General features: G+C 44.6%; 1 protein-coding gene across 2 annotated transcripts in view; it reads right to left on the bottom strand.

Annotated features, from left to right (window-relative positions):
* Window positions 1–22,365, bottom strand: part of IPPK (inositol-pentakisphosphate 2-kinase) — a 322,707-nt gene that overhangs the window by 109,415 nt on the left and 190,927 nt on the right. For both annotated transcript variants that reach the window (XM_069643864.1, XM_069643865.1), the window contains one exon: window positions 17,803–18,085. In XM_069643864.1, the coding sequence (XP_069499965.1) occupies window positions 17,803–18,085 (283 nt within the window). The remainder of the gene's footprint in view (window positions 1–17,802; window positions 18,086–22,365) is intronic.

Here is a 22,365-nt window from a genome sequence, read left to right as displayed (position 1 = left end):
AAAACAGGCACCAGGGAGCCGCCATTTTGTGATAATCCTATCACTTGCCGCATCGCCCTGGCTGACCTGCTTCTGCGGCACTAAATCAAATCCCCCGCCCCTGAGCCTGTCATCAGCAGACTCGTACCACCCATTTCCCAACGCCAAAGCACGTCTTGTGTCAACAATCGCTGCGCCTCAGCTAATGACGTGTCGCCATGGAAATGGCATGACGCCTCTTTTCCTCAATAAGTATAAACAGACCGTTTCCCAACACACAGCAGCAGATTTTCGATTCCATTCCTCGCTCTGTGTTACTTTGAGTATTCTGTGACTCGTTTCTGTGCTCTGGTCAGCTACCTTTGCCGCTTGTAGCCCGTTTGAACACCTGTACCGTCTCGGTAAATTATTTTACTTTGTTTACCACACAATGGCTACTATAATGCCCTACATGTACGAGCCAGAGTATACCGAGGAGGAACTACTGGAAAGGGAAGCACGCGAAAACGATGGGGATTCGGACGGCAGTTGTGAGGACGATTCAACAGATGAAGAGCCTGGGTCTAGTAGCATAGACAGCGTCTCCACCTGGTGCACATGCAATCGGTGCGAGCTAATGCCAACAGAGGACGAGAACTGCTGCTGCCGAGAAAACTCGGGATGCCTGGCCTACATTTCTGAAGGCGAGCCACGACCGCAATGCATCACCGAGCTGCCAGACTTCATGGCAGCCTGCCTCACACGGGCCGTGTTGAGAATAATGATGGTGCTTATGCACAAACTTCGTGCAACTGTTCGTCCTCGTAATCCGAGTAACGAGTAAGTATACTCTGCTTGTCATGCCACTCCTATTTCATGTTCTTCTACTATATCCAAAATTATATATTCATATCATAGTAACGCATGAAAGTCGTTCAATAGTGTGCATTCTGTAGATAGCATTTGTCCGTGCAGAATGCCATTAGTTACAAGAATTGTCATTGACAACAAACGTTTATTAAACTTATCTTGGTCATTTAAAAACAGTTTGTTTCATTCCTTTTCACAGGTGGTACAGGCTGGTGGCCTATCGTTCCTTCACATGGTGGCTCCACGGGAGGCTTGGACACCGCGTTCGAAGAGTGATACCCGCCTGTGCCGTTCGTGCCATAAGAGAAACGTTCCCGAGTGACAGTGGTCAGTACAGGGGATTTTCTCTCGCTGTGCTGCAACCTGACCTGTATAATCTTTAAAGTCTTGTATTTTTGTGTCATGAAAATAAGATACAAAATAAAACACCACATATATTTTAACAACGGTTGTTTCGATTTTTTAAATGAATCAAGTGTGTCTCCATTCAAGGATGGACGTCAGACATCTGTGCTCCAGATGGGTGAAGGTCTGGTCACTGTGAAGCAGGGTGTCACTATCTATCTAAGCTAACATAACATATTCTCGATAATGCATGCACTAAATAACACTTGTTCAAAGTCTTTCAGTAGGTTATGTCTCTATAAAAGTCACACATATCTATACTAACAATTACCATTGGATTATACAGGCCTTAGGTTGAGGGTCTTGACCAGTATAATACACCGGTTGAAGTGTGGGACTGTGCTCACAAGAATCTCTGGTATGTGGTATTTGTTATTGATAAGCAACGATAAACTATCAAAGGCAGTTCGCACCCGTGGATGAGCGCTGGCATGTGGGGCTGTCTGGGGCGCGAACGGCCAAGGTGCCAAAGTACATGTACACTTCAAAAGGTATCCCACGACAAGGGGACATCGGTCACATGGCCTCCTCAGACCCCGTGTCTCCAGCCAGGCCTCCCCTTGAAGCAGGCCGCCCCCCTAAGACCACGACATACATACGTCATTCATTCACAAACACACCCCTGTTTCTAATACTTTATAAACCACTTGATATGTCTCATGAGAACATCTTTGTGCTTTGCAAGTCAACTCCTGAACGTTCTACCTGGCAAACACTGAGATCTACGCTAATCTGCTTGTCATCGTGCTATCCGTGAACTTCTGTGACAGCTTAGAGCAAACCCATCAGTGTGCTACCTGTGGCCACCCACCTATTCTCCTGCAACATACTGCTCTGCTTGCTGAATCCAACTGTTTGTTGGTCAAGGTAAGGCCATGTATCCTAGTCATATTTCGAAGATTTTTAAATTTCGATCTATTTGCGAGTAGAGTACACAATAGTGCTATGTTCATTGGTCTCATTGCTATTGACTTGAGTTTCCATTGCTATGCTATCAATAGATCTATTTATTTTCATCTTTGTCTATTGTCATCGAATTGCATCCTTCAGGGTCCAGTCTGTAATGTAAGCATGTTTCCTTCTCGTGCAAGACAGAACATCCAAGGGACGAGTCACATGTTCAGATTTCAGTCACATCAATTATACATTTCTGCAATTTATGCAAATACTAAGCCGCACATAATGAACTGGTATAGTTCATGCGACCAAAACAAATCTTGCATTGATCATTGTATGATTAATTTACTTGTGTCAAATCTTTATTCATGAAGATTGTATAATAATGTCGATAATTTACTTTTCAGATTTATCAACAATGCCTGCCTGTTCGATTAGCGGTTGCCCTTCGAAGACCAATGCGAAATCTGAAGGCACTACAATGCATGTATTCCCGAAAACTGTTGATCGAATAAGAGAATGGGTCAGACATTGCGGATATCCAATGGATGAGCTGGAAAGTAGAGTCCAACAAGTCTTACAGGACAAGAGGGGTGATCGATACCACATCTGCAGCCGGCACTTTTTCTTGGACAGGTACACCACAGCTTGGGTAACAAAGAAGAATAAATGGCGAACGACACGGAAATTGCTTGGAAACGCTATTCATCCACATTCCGCCACTGGTGAGTCAAGTGTCCGGATTTAGCTTTAGGCCTTGCAGTAGTGTGTAGGTAGCCGAATGGATTAATTGATATTGTAGGTATTCTATCCCTTAATAATTTCGATATTGATATGAGTGTATAGCTTTTTGAATAATGACATTTATCAAAATATTCTTTTTCGATTTCATAACCCACAAACGAAATGTATATATATGGGAACAGGGAACTGTGCTGTATTGAGCATTTTTCAAGTATTCTGTCGCCTTACATGGCTATTTTTAATATTGGCATTTCATTATCAATCATTAATTTACCTTTACAACTTCTTGACTATCCCTTTAATCTGAAGCAAGAACATTCTACATCCTTGACGAGGTTGCAGTTATCAACCACTTCTAGCGCGTATCAGGTAATCTTACTAGGCTAATCCGCTACAGAGTTGTTTTATGCATGTCAAGTAATAGTTTTATTCTATCTTGTAATTATTTTACCGAATGTTTGGTTAGTGCTTTCCAATTGATATACACCTTAGTTATCGTCCACTGGTTTTTGTTTTCAGTTATAATTAGTGTTATCCATACTAATGCAAGTACTGTCTTTCAGGGAGATGCTGAAGCGTCCGCCACATCTACAACATTTCTAGATGTTCTTCACCAGCAGGAGGTATGGATACTGACCGCTCCATCGATCGTCATCATCCTAGCTGGAATTCTTGTTGTTTGATTGTTCTACACAATGTTTCATTCGTGGTTAGCCATTGATATGTACCTGTGCTGTCGACCCCAGGTGTGTGTGTTATGTTTTCACTATTGTAATCCTCACTAATGCAAGTACTATGTTTCAGGCAGTTGATGGAGCGTCAACCCCTGCACTTGATGCAGAGCCTGACATTCAAGTAATTCCAGGGGAAATGGAAGCGGGACCATGCGTATACGAATCGGCGCAACAGCTTTCGGAAGTGCGCAATACATTTGCAACATCCATAGATATTCTTCAGCAGCACGAGGTATGGATACTGACAGCTCCATCATGCGTGATCATATAACGTGATTCCATTTGCTATACTTTCTTCCCTATTAACGCAAGTGCTGTGTTTCAGTGAGACGACGGAGCTTCCACTACAATCACAACATCCCATTTAGATGATGCAGATGTAAATAAATCGGAGAAATAAATCGATGAAATGTGATCATATTTAGATTTTCCTTGATTCTTTTAGACGATGCATCATTTGTGGTTATATGTAACTGTGCGTTCGACCCCAAGTGTGTGTTATGTTTCCAATTTTGAAAACCATACTAATGCAAGTACTGTGTTTCAGGGAGACGATGGAGCTTCCACTACAATCACAACATCCCATTTTGATGATGCAGATGTAAAGGAATCAGAGAAATAAGTCAATGAAATCTGCATATTTATATTTTCCTTGATTGTTTCAGACAATGCATCATTTGTGGTCATCTCTTCATATGTACCTGTGCCGTCGACCCCAAGTGTGTGTTATGTTTCCAATATTGAAAAGCATACTAATGCAAGTACTGTGTTTCAGGGAGATGCTGATGCCTCCTCTCCAATACATCCATTCATGGCAGTCCAGAGGTATGGATACTGACAGTTCCATCGAAATAGATCACAGGTCGAATACTTGTCGTTTGATTGTTGCACACAATGTTGAAATCGTGTTTGGCTATTGAGATGTACCTGTATGTTCGTCCTTGTGTGTTTTATGCTAACAATATTTTGATACATAGTAATGAAAGTACTATGTTTCAGGGAGACGATGGAGCCTCATTCTGTGCTGTCTATGCGGATACAGAAAATAGTCGTTGCAGCGCAAGAGGAAGGGAGGACATGCGGAAACGAATCGGAGCTACAGCGTGCAGATGTTGAAGGTCCAGTCAAAAAAAGTTGCAAATAAAAAAAAATAAAAAAAGGTTAGTTACAAACAGTTCATAACTTTAAAAAAATGTTTGTGCTGGTGACTATTTTATGTTTTTTTCCAGTCAATTGGACTACACTTTATCTTGTGTTTAAACTGAACATCCCTTTTCCAATCTCTCCTCTAGTTACCCGTGGGTGTCAGAACTATACATACACAGAGTGAAGCGAATGAGAGATGTTGCTTGCCAGACCATGTACACTATGGAGGAACTATTAATTGAGGCGAGGCGTGTTCAGGCTCGAGATGCTCATGTCCAATGGCCAGAACATGAATTAACTGTGTTTGGAGAATACAGCAAAGTTGCATTGGACCATTGCTACAGTGCGACTGCACCACCACAAGAAGATATTGAATGTATTGAAGATAGCTCTGAAGTAGTTGCAGATCAATTCACACAATCTACACCCGCCAAAAAATTGCCACCCAAAAACATGTCGACATTGTTGTGTTCTCCCATCAATGTTGAAGTAGCAGATGTCGAAATGACAGAATGAACCAGCCGCAGCATCCATAGACGCATCAGAACTTGATAGCAGCGATATTACTTTCCAATGTCTTGAAATCTCCGCAACGTCACAGGCCGAAACAACGTTGACGCAGGATGACAGTCTAATGAAAGAGAGCAAATACATTGTATTCAACAGTTGTTTGATGGAAATTATAAGTATGCTGAAATGTGGGCATTCAGTTAGAGGGAAAGTATGTGGGAAGCCACTGATTAATGTAACTCGTCAAATAAAAGGCATTAACGTCAAAATAAATGCCGCCTGTCGATTAAATCATAGGTTCTCAAGGTCTACTGTGTGCAGCTGCATCACTTTTTAGTGGCTCCAGTTTTAGAAAGTTAGAGGCTTTCTTTCAGTTTGTGGGACTCCATTTCATTTCTAAAGCGCTGTACTACATATACCAACGTGATTATCTGTTTCCGGCCATTAGTGATGCTTGGCAAATTGAACAATTGTCTCTAGCAAGTACATTCGAAGAGAAACGTTTCAGGCTAGCCGGCAATGGACAGTGCGACAGCCCTGGATTTTCTGCCAAGTACTGCACCTACCACTTTCAGGACATGGATAGTAAGAAAATTGTGAGTTCGGTGGTCGTGCAGGTAACACAATGTACATCCTCAGTGGCCATGGAGAAACTAGGATTTATAAAATCAGTGGAATATCTACAATCAAGGGGAATGCACATCGACCTCATAGCCATGGACAGACACGTTTCAATTGCCAAGACAATGAGAGAGCAGTTACCGCTTATTAATCATCAATTTGACCTATGGCATCTTGCTAAATCAATCAGTAAGAAAATCTCGGCTGCAGGAAAAAAAAAGGTTTTGAAAGTATTTTGCACTGGTCCCAGTCTATCACCAACCATCTTTGGTGGAGCTCAAAAACTTGTGAAGGGTCAGTGGAAAAACTACTTGAAAAATGGCGGTCACTGATGCACCACTGTACCAACGTTCACCGCTGGTCAGAAAACCTACATTTCCACCAATGTGAACACGACCCTTTGTCCCCAGAGGAGGCAAGGAAGAAGAAGTGATTGATTCCATCTTCACCGACACACAAAGCCATTGAGAAGATTGTTTTCGACAAAACTCTATCAAGAGATTTGTGAGGACTGACAGAATTCTGTCACACAGGAGATTTGGAGGTGTTCCACAATATGTGCCTAAAGTACAGGCCAAAGCGCTTGCATTTTAGCTTTCGGGGCATGAAACATCGCACTCTACTAGCGGTCTTGGCCCATAACAGCAATGTTGGACGTGAACAATCTAGGACTAGGGGTAAAGTAAGGATGTCTCCCTACACTAAGGTGTTTTCAAAACAAAGTAAGCAATGGGTGATCAAACCAGTCTATGATGAAATGCAGTTTGACTTTGTGAAAGGCCTTATTGTTGCTGTGTTAGAGAAGCACAGATATGGAATTTTGGACGTTTCTGTGCAGAGCAGTGATCCATTACCACCGAACATTGCAACTGTGCCATGTCCACCAGAAGCACAGCTGGTTGTGAAGTACAAATCCCGGTTTAAATAAATTGCAATACGATTGTCTTTTTGTAAATAAATGTTATTGTACAGTGTACCTGTAACCCTAACCCCTACCTTCACCATCATGGGTGGCGAACAAGCTGGGTGTCATCTTTGAATTCTCTCTATTCACCTCATATATGTGCATGTATATATTTTTCTCATGTCTCATCTCATGTAAATGTAAATGCTGCGCACTGTTGCACACTGTTAACGGAGGAGAGGCTTGCGTATTGCAAATAATAAAACAAACAAACAATAAATCTCACTTTTAACTCAACTCCTGTGGTACTTTATACTTTCCCTGACCTTCCGCCAAAAATTAGATGTCTCCATAGTTATGATTCTTTGGGGCTTCAAAGCTTGCAGACAACGGGGACAAAATTGGGGGCCTTAGAATGCGCCAAGCGGGCCGTGGCATTTGGGAGAAGCCAGTTCGCATTTGCACATTGTGGCGCACTACATAGAGGGATTCTAAACTTCAAGTTCTCACAGATGCCTTTAATAGGGGATGTTGCAAATAAAGAATGCGAAGGACAGCAGCTTTGATTTTCAGCTCGCGCCCAGAAGAGGCCCACAAGTCGAACTGGAAGTATAAGGGTCTATTGTTTTTTGACCTTGAGGCAGGGACCATGCCGAAAGAACTTCATTTGAAGGGGGTGCACAATAACGTAAGAGACGATAAGGCAGATAAGGCAGAAAATTCAGAAACTAGACCGAGTTTCATTTTAGTTCAGTATACGAAAAATCAGTCAAGAGCACGGTCGGATTTACAGACTGCATTACGCAGAGACACAAACACAATTAGACGCTTTTATACCGGAATGAAGAATTAATGAATGGATGCATGAATAAATGAATGAATGAAGAGCTAGGAAAAGCAAGGAAAACCTGTTCGTAGTGGGCACATGGGCATGCAGGTCCACAGGTCTCACCGATCTCGGTCCTTGGCCCAGCCACTTTTCCCTGCACTGCCTACCTGCACTACGGGACTGTCTCTGTATCCTTCAGCCCCTTCTCCCGGCATTTACCTTGCACTTGCCACCAGCTGGCCCTATTATTTATCTTGTATTCTACTAACCATGTACAGCACTTTTACCCCCCCCTCTCCCCTTCCCCTTGTGCGATCTGAAAGACACCTGGCCTAGTAGAATCGTTGTCTGTCTGCCCTTGTTCCCCCCCCCCCCCCTGCCTCGTCGCGCCTTGAAACACTTGTGTATAGGCGCGTTACAAATGCCATATTATATATGATATCATTCCACACGCATGTAGACTAACTGTCGTTTCTCATTGTGTGTTGGTCTCGATTTATTTCGTTACTTTTCGCATGAGCCTAACATACTCCATTGAACTATCCTTGCAAGCAAATAGCTTCTGATCGGCCGTAATAAATAAAATATTTTTTTTGTTTTCATAACAGGTATTTGATCCCGTTCTGCTACTGTCATCGGTTTGAGACACCGGCAGACGGATTCTTCAATAGACACCTGCAGCTTTGTGTGAACTGGAGCACGTTAACCATATTATGGGACGATCGCCAAGGGCCCACATGCCCTTACGCTGTACTAGTGGCTAGAAGCAACATATCAACCTTTACGCTGGCCTAGTGACTCTGTTGAGGTGGCTCAGGCTTGGGTCGGTGTCCTTAGGATCTTCCTGGAGCTCGGGTCAGGCTGAAAGACAATGCACTTGTGTCTGGTGTTCCTGTCCCCTGGCACTCGGTTCCAGCAGTAGCAAAGAAGTACAGCCAGCAGGGAGAGGGGTTCCAGTCAAGTTTGGGATCATTTGGTCCCACCAACCGAAGGGAAGAAGTCCTCCGTTCCGGGCTTCTCTAGTCGACACGAAAATTGGAGCTTCAGCACTGCAGCAGGGCTTCACCGGGTAAACCAAAAGGTCCAGGAGGGTGCACTCCAGTTTCTTCTCTGGTTCCTTTGTCCAGTGGTCAACTCTGCCTTCCTTGCAAAAGACCTTGCTTTTTATGCAGGTTTCTCCCATTCATTTGCAGCCTGTCACTCACAGCAGGGTGGCTGTCCTCTAAGGACAGCCAGCCCGCCAGCCAATCACCTTTGGGTGCATTCCTGTAACAAACGAGACTCAGCACAGGAAGTTTTTGGGCCCCTCCCTCACTTCCTGTCCGGCTAAACACGTTGGAGCCAGAGGCGGGCTTCACCAGTGAATCCCGCCAAAGACAAAACTAATAAAGGCACCAAACCTGGTTTTATTTTATTTTTGTGTTTTGATTTCCAACTACAATAGAGAGACATCTTTCACAATTTTTACAATGCATACAGTCCAAAAGATACAAAAAAGAAAACTTTAAAATATTAAAAGTTCAGCACATCAGTTATTACATAAAAGACGTGAGGAGAGGGGAGGAGAGGTGGGAATGAACCAGAACACTGCAAAAAGGATGAGTGCACAAAACAAAATCAAAGAGATTTGTAGTCCAATTTGCACCAGTTTCCTTAAGCCCCTCAAATACCCCGTACCCTAGTCCTCAGATACCATGCAGACTTGGGGAGAGGGGAAACCTGGTTTGGCCCGCAGAGTAAAACCTAAGAAAGACCGAAAAAGCAAGAAATGGCGAAAAAAGAAGACTGGGCGATTTTGACAAGATGGGCACCCATGGGCACAATACTGCAGCTGAGGATTCAGCCTGCGGTAAAAACACACAATGGTAGAAAATCTAAACCACTGCCACAAGGCATTAATTATGGCGAGGGTAACAAAACTTCTACATGACAAAGTACCCAAAGGGGATACTAAGTGCTAAAAGCAATGGCTGTGGACTCTCAAAGTGGGTAGAACCACAGAACAGATTATCATGCCATGTTCTTTCGAAAGAAGGGTGCCTGCTACCTTTTTTGCATAGATCCATACAAGTATAGTCTAAACTTCTTCAGAGGCCAAACAATGGCAAACACTTGCTTTCAATAGTTGCCCACCTTGTTTCACGGTCCTTAAGTTTCATAATGATGAAGCAGATAGGGTGTTCCCTGCCTTTCTCATCCAGCTGACTCAGAACTGCACCTATCCCTGTATTAGAAGCATCTGTCTGTACAATAAAGGATTGGTTGTAGTCAGGAGCTCTCGAGACTGGAGCTTGACAAAGGGCTTTCTTAAATCCTTCAAGGGTTTAAGTGCACTCCTCATTCAACATGACCTTCTTGGGGAATTTGGGTGAGGAGATTACATTCAAGGGAGAAGCTATGGTCCCATAGTTCTCAATGATGTTCCTATAGTACCAAATGAGACCTAGAAAGGCTCTCACTTGGGTTTGCGTAGTAGGGGTGGCCCAGTCCTGTACAGCTTGTACTTTGCTTGGCCTTATTTCACTTCCTCCTACCTCATGTCCAAGGTAGACCACTTTGCTCTGACCAATTTTACATTTACTAGCCTTTATGGTTAGAAGATGGGCCTATTCAATGCAAATATGCAAAACATATCCAAGGTGGTCAAGATGCTCTTACAAAGTGGGGCTGAACACTGCAATGTCATCCAAGTATGCCATGCAGAAGTCCTCCATCCCATTCAGAACATGATTTACCATCCTTTGGAATGTGGCAGATGCATGTTTGAGTTCAACAGGCATAACCCTAAAATGGTAGATGCCTCCTAGGATCGAAAATGCAGTTCTCCTTGGCATGGTCTGTCAGAGCTATTTGCCAATAGCCTGAGGTTAGGTCAAATGTACCGAGGAACTTGGTGCAACCAAGTTTATCCACCAGCTCATCTGTCCTAGGTAAAGGATGGGCATCAGTCGTGGTGACTGCATTAAGAGCTCTATAGTCCACACAGAATCTCAACTCTTTGGATCCTGCCTCTGGCACTAGTAAAACTGGACTAGCTCATGGATCTGTCGAAGGCTCTATTACGCCCAAGATCCAGCATCTTCTTGACCTCTTCCTTTATGTGGGTTCTTACATGGTCTGACATCCTGGAACCTCTGCCTTTGACAGGTAAACAATCACCAGTGAGAATCTCATGCTGGCCCCAAGGGGTCAGGCCTGGTGTTCGTGAAAACCGAGGGGCAAACTGATTTAACAGAGGTTTGCACTCCTCCTGTTTTTGCAGAGTCAGATCTGAAGAGAGTTTCACTCAATCTTTCCACCTGAAGGTTGTCCCCCGAGGACATTCGGGATAGGCTTACTCTCCTCTTGATCAGAGGCTAAAAGCAAAGCTCCTAGTTCTGGTCTGGAAACATAAGCTTTCAGACGGTTAGTGTGATAGACTCAAAGGGCCTCCTTGGGATTGCCCAAGTCCACTAAATAATTGACCTCTCCAAGTTTGCCCACAACCTTGAAGGGTCCTATCCATTTCTCCTGCAAGGTCCTCTGCCTTGTAGGTACCAAAACTAAAACAAGCTGGTCTGGAGTAAACTCCACCATGTTGGCCTTCTGGTCATGCCAATGTTTGAACAGAGTCTGACCTGCTTTCAAGTTAACAGAAGCTTCTGTCATTTGTGCCATTCTCTTCTGGAGACCTAGCACATTGTCAGTGACACGGTCTGGCTGTGGAGGAGGAGCACTCCAACCCTTCCTTGATTGGGGCCAAAGGGACCTCTAACTGGATGACCATAGAGCAGCTCAAAGGGGCTGAAACAAACCCCTGCTTGAGGGACTTCTCTAAAAGCAAAGAGAAGGCATGGCAGTAGAAGGCCCCACTTTCTTCTAAGCGGTTCCTCTACAGCACCCATCATGCTCTTCATACTTCTGTTAAACCTCTCCACCAACCCATTGGTTTGGAAATGGTAGGCTGTTGCGAAATTTGTAGGTCACTCCACAGTTTATCCATATGGTTTACATGTTGACATAAAATGTGGCCCCCTGTCAGAGATGCCCTCCTTCGGAAAACCAACCCTGTTAAAAATACCCTGGAGGGCCTTAGCCACTGCCTGAGCAGTAACAGTCCTGATAGGTATGGCTTCAGGATACCTGATAGCATGGTCTACCACAACCAATATAAATCGGTTGCCTGAAGAATGTCAATCCCCCCCTCTCCAAAGGAACTCAGAGGCACTAAAAGGTGCCACATTCTTGGCTCCACTCTTGCCAGAAGTCTGACAAGAGCGACAGCTTATACAGAATGTATCTACATCAGACCCCATCTTGGGCCAGTAGAAATACAGATATCCTCTCTTTGGTCCTCTTGAAACTCAAGTGACCAGCCAGAGGGATCTCATGGGCTAACTGTAGAAACTGATTCCTCACCACCTGGGGCACTACACGTCTTCTGTAGTCTCCTGGGGTAGACTTGATAGGCTCACTGTAAAGGAGGCCATCCTTCCAGTAAAGCATGTGCTTACCTTGCTCTTGCCCTTACAGCTAGGAAGCTGCCTGTTGGCGAATACCTTCAAGAGGAGGACTCTTTGACCTCTGCTGAAGTCTGCCCTAGAGGGTTCACCTTCTGCAAGTAAAGTCTGCAGTTCAGGATGTTCTTTAGGATTCAGATCTCCAACATAGGAAAGGGCTTATTCCAGCTCTGTTTCACCAGTAGCTGTTTCACCACTTTCTGGTTGGTCTTCCCATTCAGCCTCAGCTGGTGGAGGGGTCCCCTTGGACTGTCATTTCGGTGATGTTCTTGTCCGTAGAACAGGTTTAGGTATTATACCTTTTTTATTCCTGAGACCTTTTGTTTCCCTTTTGTCTCTTTCGTTGGCCTGGAATCAGAAGGATGTCCTTCCTGTGGACTGGGGGTTATAGGAATCTCTAACCTCCCATGAGTCATCCAAAGTGGTCTCTCTGGCCAATCTGGTTTTCTCCTACTTCCTTTTACTGGGAGGCCTGGGGTGCTTGATATAACTCCAAGAGTTGTTAAGTCATTTCCCAGCAGGACTCCCCCAGGCACCTCATTGTGTACACCAACAGGTATTCTAACAGTCCTATGATTGCACTGGATGAGAGTTGGTTGTATTGGAACCATTTGGCATTTAGATTGGGCCACCTGCAGGGTAAGTGGAACCTTTGGGTGCCTTAGCAACATCCACAGGTTTGAAAAAGCTTTCATCAACCACTGTAATGCTTGCCCCCAGTGTCCCTAATGGCAGGAGTCTCCTGACCATTTACAAGTATACTGTCGTTGTAATATTTTGTGTTATCTGGAATGGAGTTGTACACATCCACATTCTGGTGTTCCCATAGACCCAGGGGCACCAAATAAACACTGGCTGAGACTCCAATTGGATCTTCACCCAATAGTTGAAAGTTGCCAATTGTCATATGAACTTCTTCCTCAGAGATGAAGGATAAGGAGGCAGTGTGGACCCCCGAAAGTGTATCCTTGCATCTGGGATCCCCTTTCACATGGTGAGTTGACCCACATACATGGCATTTATCAAATGCTTTCTGGAATGGGGTTTTCTGCTGACCTTCCTCTGGTTTAGCACCAGAGGGTTCACTAGACTGACCAGGTTTCCCACGGGACATACCGTTCTTATGTTTGTGGCCCTCTTTTGGATGGTTGGAATTACAATTCTCTTTTCCCTCCTTCTTGTGCTGCTTCCCCTCATCCTTTTTGTGAGTGGCCCTGTTGGTAGCCCACAAGTCAGCGGCCTTTGCTAACTTTGTGGTATCAATCTCTTGTGAGTCAGCCAAGTTCTGTCTCAGCTCAGGAGAACAGGCATAAAAATAGAATCTACCCAAAACAGATTTCTCATTCCTTTAAAAAGGTGTTCACTTTGTAACCCTTCACCCAACCATCTAGGTTTTTCAAATGCACACACCCCCAGGTAGCCCAAGGGGTACCATCAGTCTTTTTGAGGGTCCTCAACCTCTTAAGGTACTGGGAAGGAGTTTTCCCAAATCTTGCTATTAAGTCCAGCTTCAAATATTCATACTCTTGTCTCTCAAGGATACTCCAACTCCAATATAGAATCATTTGCAATCTGAGGTATCCTAGACAAACGCCAGGGAATTAAATAATTCCCTCTGAGACCATGAATCTCATGATTTTATTCCAAAGCACTCAACCAAACAAATATATCAAGTTTCACATCACACATACTCACTGCTTTTTTGGGCAGGCAAGGCCCCTTGGGACTGGAAGACCTAGAGGACCCTGCGAGGGAAGAAGATTCAATATGATATGGCATTTTTAACGTGCCTATACACAAGTGCTTCAAGGAGCAACGAGGCAAGGAAGGGGGAACAGAGGGAGGACAGAGACAATGATCTTACTAGGCCAAGTGATATTGAGATTGCGCAAGTGCAGGGGAGGGGGAAAAGTGCCTGTGGAAACGGGAGGGGCAGTGCTGTACATGGGATAAAAATAATAAGATGTGCGGCCAGCAGGTGGCAGGTACAAGGGTATGTGCAGCCAGCAGTTGTCCAAAAGTGCAGGTAGGGGTACTGTAGACAATCTTTTCATATCCAGTGCATGCTGCATTTCCATTTCCCAGATTCGGATGTCTTGATGTTTGGCTTCTCTTTGAGCATCTAGTCTTTTGGCTTCCAATTCAATTAATCTCAAGAGAATAACTCTGGGCTCAATGTTAGACTTTGAGGGGTCGAGGTGGACATGCGTAGAGGCATAAGGGCAGGCTGTGGCTAAGCGGGCTCCTATTCTGAGACACCTACCACCTCAGACTCCTCTTCCAGAATGGATTTAGACCGTCACCCTCATGTTACACACTTCTTGGGTTAGTGGGTGTTAAAGGCCTACTACCTAAACTTTGGTGAATCAACAAACCTGTAAATCAATTAATTTTCCTTTCCTTTTACAGTAATATTCCTGACTTTACACACTTCCTTCAGCTGATCTACTGTAAGAATGATCAGGGCTTCCTAACGGAAGATCCATATTTGGCATGTTACAATTGCTTTAACTTTCTGATGGAGCTTAGCCTTGTGGAGGTTTAGTTGTACACAAGCAAGGCAAAATACTCAATGTAACAACTGTACACAAATCCTCACCGCCTGCCACCAGTGTTAGGCAAGATTGTATGTAGCGACCATGTGGGAGACTACACCAGCCTTGTCCTCTTGGCAATAGTTAACCCAACCTTTGGTATAGGTCTGTACTACCCAAGATGGTAGAGTGACTGAGCAGCCAGACGTATCTCAAGAGGAGTCAGTGTGAGCTGTAGAGGTGCAACAGAGATTCACAGTGAAAAGTATTCAAATAACGTATACTCAAAGTTTCTAATTAAAATATTTATTGATTTAACAATAAGTTTTTAAATAAGCATTCCTTAGAAACGGCAATATGCAATAATAACATACACTTCAAAAATACACTCCTTCCGTTTCAGTTAAGTAGATACCCTTTTGTGATGTCACAGACACACTTGCTGCACCCTGAGGTGATTTCAATAGCTAGGACACTGTGGACATTTAACACTTAATGCAATACTGGAGGTTATGGAAAAAGGAAACGGTTAAAGAAGGAAACAAAGGTTAACACGTTCTCTGAACAGGTAAATACTTTACAATTTCCCAATGAAGTATAGGTTGACCCTTTCCCAGTTATACAAGTAACTTATGAATGACTTTTTAAGGGACAGATGAACACAAAGTCAGAGGGTAAGAAGAGTATGTAGGGAGCCAGGACAGCCAATGTCAATTGAGCAGTCTAGGGGAGCTGAGGCACTTTTTGGCGATAGCACAAAGGCCTTGCACAATGTTATATAGAGAGTTTGTAGCAAAGAATCACTGTTGGGCCACAAGCCGTAAGGCTTGTGAAAAGCAAAGATGCAAGCAACTCTACAAAGGGGCAGCAAATGCAAGTCTCTAGTGAGAGTAAGCAAGCTACACACAAGAGGTAGGCACCCCTAGTTCGACAGCACCTTAGAAGGGTCCAGCTGGCTTCTGTTCCTGTTGTAGTCCTGCAGATCATGTGTTCCTGAGCCTCAGTTGTGGGGACAAGAGGGAGGACGTCTGGGGACTCCTGTACTTCGGTTTGAAGGTTGGCGGCAGCAATGGGCTCACTCCAGATCCGTGGCACTTCCTCCTTCCATCTACCGGCCAGTAGCACCACTGTGGTATTTGGACACCTTGTGGGCTCCCCTTGCCTTTGGAGTCCAGCACTGTGTTGAGGTGGCTCTGGGTTGGGTCTTCCTGCTCCGAGGGAGTCCTTAGGCTCTAAGGTCCGGCTTAAAGGCGATGCACTCGTTTCTGGTGTTTCTGTCCCCTAGCACTCGGTTCCAGCAGTAGCAAATATGTACAGCCAGCAGGGAAAGGGGTTCTAGTCAAGTTAGTCTTGGGGTCAGTTGGTCCCACCAACCCAAGGGAAGAAGTCTTCCGTTCCGGGCTTCTCTAGTCTATACGAAAATTGGAGCTTCAGCACTGCAGCAGGGCTTCAGCGGGCAACCCAACCGTCCAGTAAGGTGCAAGCTTCTCTTCCAGTTTCTTCTTCGGTTGCTTCATCCAGTGGTCGACTGCCTTCCTTGCAAAAGACCTCACCTTTTATGCAGGTTTCTCCCATTCATTCACAGCCTAGCTGTCACTCACACAGCAGGGTGGCTGTCCTTCAAGGACTTTACTACTCTTGGAAACAGTCGTTTCTCCAAGAAAAGGTATTTAAACCTTGAGAGAAATCCAAAGGACTTTTCTGTGACAATGCACTGAGGGTGCTGTGTGTCACAATACAAAAAGATGCCGCCTATGGAGTTTGTCAGACTCCAAAACCAAAAGAGAAACAGAATCCAAATTAGATAACAATACTTGAGGGGGTGAGAAAAAGGTCTCACTCCCTCCAGGATTAAAATAAAGTCCAACAAAAGAGCTGGGGGTCTCTAAGGTAGAAGGGAATTAGCACAGAAATGAGAATTCGCCCTAACAGACATAGCCTGCGGTAACAAAAAATTCACAATAGTTGGTAGAACACATCCACTGCCACAAGCCATAAGTAGGTGATTACCTATGTGACTAGAAAAGTCACATGAGCAGAGAGAAGGGGATACTAGGTATCCCTTTGGCACTCCACTGAAGGTGGCGTGTGCCAATCTCAGTCTATAAAGTTTTGGGAGAGATACTTAGTATCTCTCTATCCCCAAGAACGGTAGTTACTTGGGGATATTAAAAAGGGATTTTAAAGGAGGACCCTAATGGTCCCCAGCAACACTGCCCATAAGGAGCTGTGCGCTGCAGTAGTAAAATACAGATGCCTTTAAGAGTTATGGAGCAGACACTCCATAGTTAGTATATGTAGAATAAAAAGAACAAAGTTCCAACAGATCGAGCCAACAAGAATGAATGGAAAAAGGCTCCACTCAATCCGGATTTAAAGAAAAAGGTCCAGAAGTCTAGCAAAAAGTGCTGGGGGTCTCACTAGGAGAGGGGATGAAGCATAAAAATGATACATCTCCCTAACACTACTTAGCTAGCACATTTGCCTAATCCAGAGTTATTCCACTTCACGTTACATACATCCCTCGCTCGTGGACCCCGCTCCTCATATTTGTGGCCAAGTATGTATGGAAATCCAGTAGATGAGCTTACCCCTTCCTCTCTTTCGTTAGGCATTTTCTTTATTCTCCCTTTACAAAGAAAACACTTGGCAGCCACAGATTAATCTCCCTGGGGTTTGTGAGGCGACTTAAAACATTACCTTGCAAATAAGCATTCGTGCTTCAAGGGAATACGTGACCGTATCTCAACCCCATCACACAATTATGCACCAATTCCAGTATTCATCGTAGAATAAGAACACAGTACTACCCAAATAGTAAACAAAATACTAGCTTCCATGGGATGGATACATAACCTTTTCAATCCATTGTCAATTCCTTCAAATGCACCATTGCTACCACACTCACTAACCCAATGCCCCCCCCCCCCACCACCACCCCAGCTAGCTTACAGTTTTGTCTGAACCAACTCCCTTTTGTTCCATCCTAGTCACTTTGCCCTTTTCCATTTTCCCTCCTCAGACCAGTCTGGTAACACTTGTGTGAGCATAATACAACACACCTTGGGCAAATCTTGGCATTGCAAGACCACTATTGGTGATTGGTGCAGTATGAAAGCATTTTACCTTAACCTAAAGGAATAATATTTACCATTTCTTAGTTCTTTGTTGAAGTGACTGGCTTCACAGTAGTTCCTTCTTTGGGAAAGCGGGATTGGCATCATGTCACTTGCCCTGTAGCTTTCAATATTAGTATTACTTAGTAGAGCCATGGATATAACATTAATTAGCTCCTTAATAACCATCCTTGTACAGTGCGGTCCACTGATTAGCCCATTGGCTGGGAAAAAAAAAGATTTCAAGTGATGAGAAAGTTCATTTAAGTCAGAGAGACGGTTGTGATCATCCCTGCATCCATAAATTAATTCTCCGTTCTTCGAGTACCAAGGAAAGAATAAAATAAAATAGGTTAGTGACACTGCAGTGTTGACATTTTTCTGTTAGTTACAACAGTATATTGCGCAGTTAAATTGACAAGCTCGGAAAAATAAATTACATTGCATGTAGATTTAGCCACAAAGGTGGAAGATTACATACCGAATATTGTAAGACTACAGATCACAATTGAAGTTTTATACAGTGTGTGCAAAAGTCACTTCCATCCAAGGTAAACAGAATTTTACATTGAGTATCAAGAAAAGTGTACCATTGCTGCAGCAGTGGTCACCTGCTGGGCATTCAAAAGATACAAGTCTGCACAACTAAGTTTACTGGCATTTATTTTTATTTATTGCATTTGTTACACGCCCAAACCCAAGCGCATCAGTGTGTTGGTTACTTAAGAACTTCACTTGTTTCAGACTTAGGATTCTGGTTACATACATACATACATTAATAAAAACCTATTGAAAACATGATTTCAGAAAGAAACAGCAAGTATCTGTTAGGGAGAAGGTTCAGTTTCTGTGCTGATTCCCTTTAACCTTAGAGACCCCCAGCCCTTGGCTGGAATCTGGGACCTGCTTGATTTTAATCTCCTGAGTGGTCCTTTTGCCACCCACTCATGCTGTTTCCCTCTGACTAAGATGTTGTTTTCCTTGTGTGTTAATGGAGTCTGGTAAACTATATAGGCATCTGCTTTTTATATAGTGACACACAGCACCCTTTGTGAAGTGCCACTGAGGAGTCCCTTAGATTCATGTTTAAATACATGTTCTTGTGTGAACTACACTTCCCAAGAATAGTAGGACAACTTTTGTCTGTCTTACCTTTTTCCTTTGTGGGTCCAGCACACACATCCTTATATGAAGTGCTGGGGGGTTACATAGTAACTCCTTATCCCACTTCTCATGTACGTTTGGTTACACTAACCAACTTGAATGGCTGGTGGCAGTGGTTTCTTTTGTACTACACCTTTGTGCAATGTATCTGCAGGCTGATTTATCAGCTGCGGTACAACACCAAAAAGTGACAATTTTAGATCAGGTTTGAGTCCATTGTGCGTTTCGCCTTTGGTGGGCTTCAGCCCTGAAGCCTACCCAGGCTCCAGTGTGTCTGGGAAGGCAGGAAGGCAGGAAGTGAGGGAGGCGCCTGAAACGTTACTGGCCTATGTTTGTAGACATGCCTAGCCGGAACCAGTTCCAACTGCGCAGGTGGCTAGAGGACGACCCCCCCCATCCCTGTGTGATTGACTGCTTTGTGCTGTGAATGAATGGTATTTCGCATAGAAGGCAAGGCTTTTCGGACTACAGGCAGAATCTACCACTGGAACATCAAATCTCAAGAAGACAGATGCCAGCAGCACCTTCCAGGACCGCAAAAGCACTGGTGAAGCCTTGCAGGTGTGCTGACCCCGTTTTCCCATGACAGGGAAGCGCCACCAAGGAGGACTTCCTCCCTTAGGCTGGTGGAACCAACTAGCCTCACTACCTGCTTCATTCTGGGCCAACCAGTTTTGCTGCAACCTTCCTGAGCTGTACTTTCGCAATACCCTGGGTACCTGGGCCATCGACGAGTGCAACGTCTTCCGAATGGAGGAAGCTGGCTGAAACTTCACAGGCATCCATGTGAGTCTACCAAAGCAGGACATCTTGGTCCAGAGTCCCCTCACCAGAGATCAGGACCGAGGAAACTCCAACCGGGGATATTCACCCACTTTGGTGCTGAGAAAAAGGCGTCAAAACCATAAAGAGCTGCTCAAACGAGTGGAATCCATTTCTGCAGAGTCCCTCTCGAGAATGTTTCTGCAGACGCCTGCCGAACAGACTTCCTTTCGTCACCACGACCAAGGTCCAGGAACAAAGGTCTGCATCGCTGCATCAAGGAGGGGTTAGCTGGAACATCTGCTTCAATTCTAAGGTACTATGGGTTTTACCACCTTCAGCCAAATCTAGTGCTTCCTAGCTTTAGGAGTGCCCCTTTCTATCCTTTTGAATTACTGCAATTCACCTGTGCAGGCCTGACAGTTTGTGCACATCAGGAAGGCTCACTTGAGATCCTGTATTTGATCAACTAACTTTTTCTAAGAAGATTGCATCAGAACTATAACTGTTCTATTGACTTTGGCCGTCCTGGCTCCCTAAAGGCATCCCTTCTGAACACTGCTGGCTTTGGCAGTGCGTGTTCCCTATAAAGGTTAATTGTTTGACACTTATTGCTGGGGAAAATACTTAATCCCTCTGGAAGAAAGGACTAGTGTTAGTGCTACAGTGTTCTATTCTACTCTAATACATTTTCCCTCCTAACTCCGTATTGTATGGTGAACCATAAGTGCTAGTACTGACCTTAACTGATGTCACTCTGTGTGCTGGAAATGTTTTAGTTCAAAAAGAATGTACTCACCTGTATTATTGCTACTTGACTAACTCGATTCTGAAATTCAACTTGATGTTACTATTAGTTTCTGCATAATCTAGTGCCATTTTGCTTTGTGTGCATATAAATACATAATTTTAATATAGCCTTAAAGGGTGTGTTTACTTGAATACGTGTGATTAATGATTACATTGTACTGCTCTACAGCCAACAGTACCCCTCTTCTAAGATAAGCCTGGATGCTCAACCACTCTACGTACTTGTGTAGTACAGGCCTATGTTAAAAGTAGTGGTGACAAAAGGGAGTATATGTCTGGCAGGAGAGCGAGAGAGCGAGCGAGCGAGAGAGCGAGCGAGAGAGCGAGAGAGCGAGAGAGCGAGAGAGCGAGAGAGCGAGAGAGCGAGAGAGCGAGAGAGCGAGAGAGCGAGACTCAACAGCTCTGGTTAGGATTTCCTCGATACCTCGATCCTAAACACTGGTGAGGGCACTCTGAACACAGATGCCCACGAAGATCTGGCCGGATTCAGACGACAATACACTCACAAGTGGACGAGATACCCCGGATAATGGGCTTCTGCAGCCTTGGAAAGTCGCAGCAAGTCGGGGGTTACGCCAAAATAGTTTGTCCAGAGTCATAAGGGAGGGTGGGGTGGGGGAGGGGAGTCTCCCTTTTAAGGGTCTTCCCTGTCTATTTGAAAACTGGGTCAGCACAGCTGCAGGGCTTCACCGGGCACTTTGCGGTCCAGGAGGGTGCTGCTGGCGTCTTCTACTTCAGATGTTGCTCTCAAGTGGTCGACTCTGCTCCAAGTCCCCAAAAACCTCGCTTTTTATACAAGTCCCATTCATTCACAGCCCTAGGCTGTGAAACAGCAGGGTGGCTGTCTTCTATGAAGGACAGTCAGATGGCCAATTGGAACTGATTTCACTCAGGCACACCTAGAGACAAAGGTCAGGGAAGTTCTGGCACCTTCCCTCACTTCCTGCCTTTCCAGACACACTGGAGGCTGGGCAGGCTTCGGGGCTGAAGCCCACCAAATGCAAAATACACAAAGGACTCAAACCTGACGCAAACAGAGTAAAAGCCCAGAAGAAACTAACAAACAAGAAATGGTGAAAAAAGTAGACAGGGGCCATTTTGAGAAAATGGGTCACGCTTGGGTGCAGCACTGCAGCTGAGGTATCAGCCTGCAGATACAGGTCACCAAGTAGTAAAAAAAAGAAACCACTGCCACCAGCCATTCAAGTGAGTTAGTGTAAAAAAAATGTTACATGAGGAATGGGTTAAAGGAATTACTAGGTAACCCTCCCTCCCCCAGAACTCCACATAGGGCGGGGTGTGTTGGACCCATAAAGTAAAGGTAAGACAGGGGTCATCGTCCAATTCTTGGGAACAGTAGGTCATCCAAAAAAATAAATGTAGTTAAACATTAAGAGAACACCAAGGGACTTCTAATTGGCACTGCACAAATGGTGCTGTGTGTCACTATGCAAAAGCAGATTCCTATTGAGTTTACCAGAATCCATAAAAGGAACATAGAAAATCATAGTCAGGAAAACACGAGGGAGTGAGAAAAAGATCCCACTCACTCAGGATTACAAATTAGAGCCCCAAGTCCAACAAAAGAGCTTCCTCCCTTTCTGCCAATGACTTTGCTCACTACTTTCCCTCTAAAATCTCTACTACAATTCATGGCACTCGCACAGCCCTCTCCTCTGACTCCCAAAGCCTCCTGTCCACCACCTCTACTACTTCTCCCATACACCTACTGAAATGGCTCCCATTCTTCGCAGTGCCAACCCATCATGCACTCCCATCAACCCTTTTACTCCTGAAATCGTCTCCCTCTTCCTCTCTCCCCCCTCCTTCTCCCTCACTCTTCCTCCTTTCCTTCTTCCCTC

The sequence above is a fragment of the Ambystoma mexicanum genome, chromosome 2p (assembly GCF_040938575.1).
Source record: "Ambystoma mexicanum isolate Mex_15411 chromosome 2p, UKY_AmexF1_1, whole genome shotgun sequence".
Classification (NCBI taxonomy): Eukaryota; Metazoa; Chordata; class Amphibia; order Caudata; family Ambystomatidae; genus Ambystoma; species Ambystoma mexicanum.
This window is presented reverse-complemented; position numbering and strand designations above follow the sequence as displayed.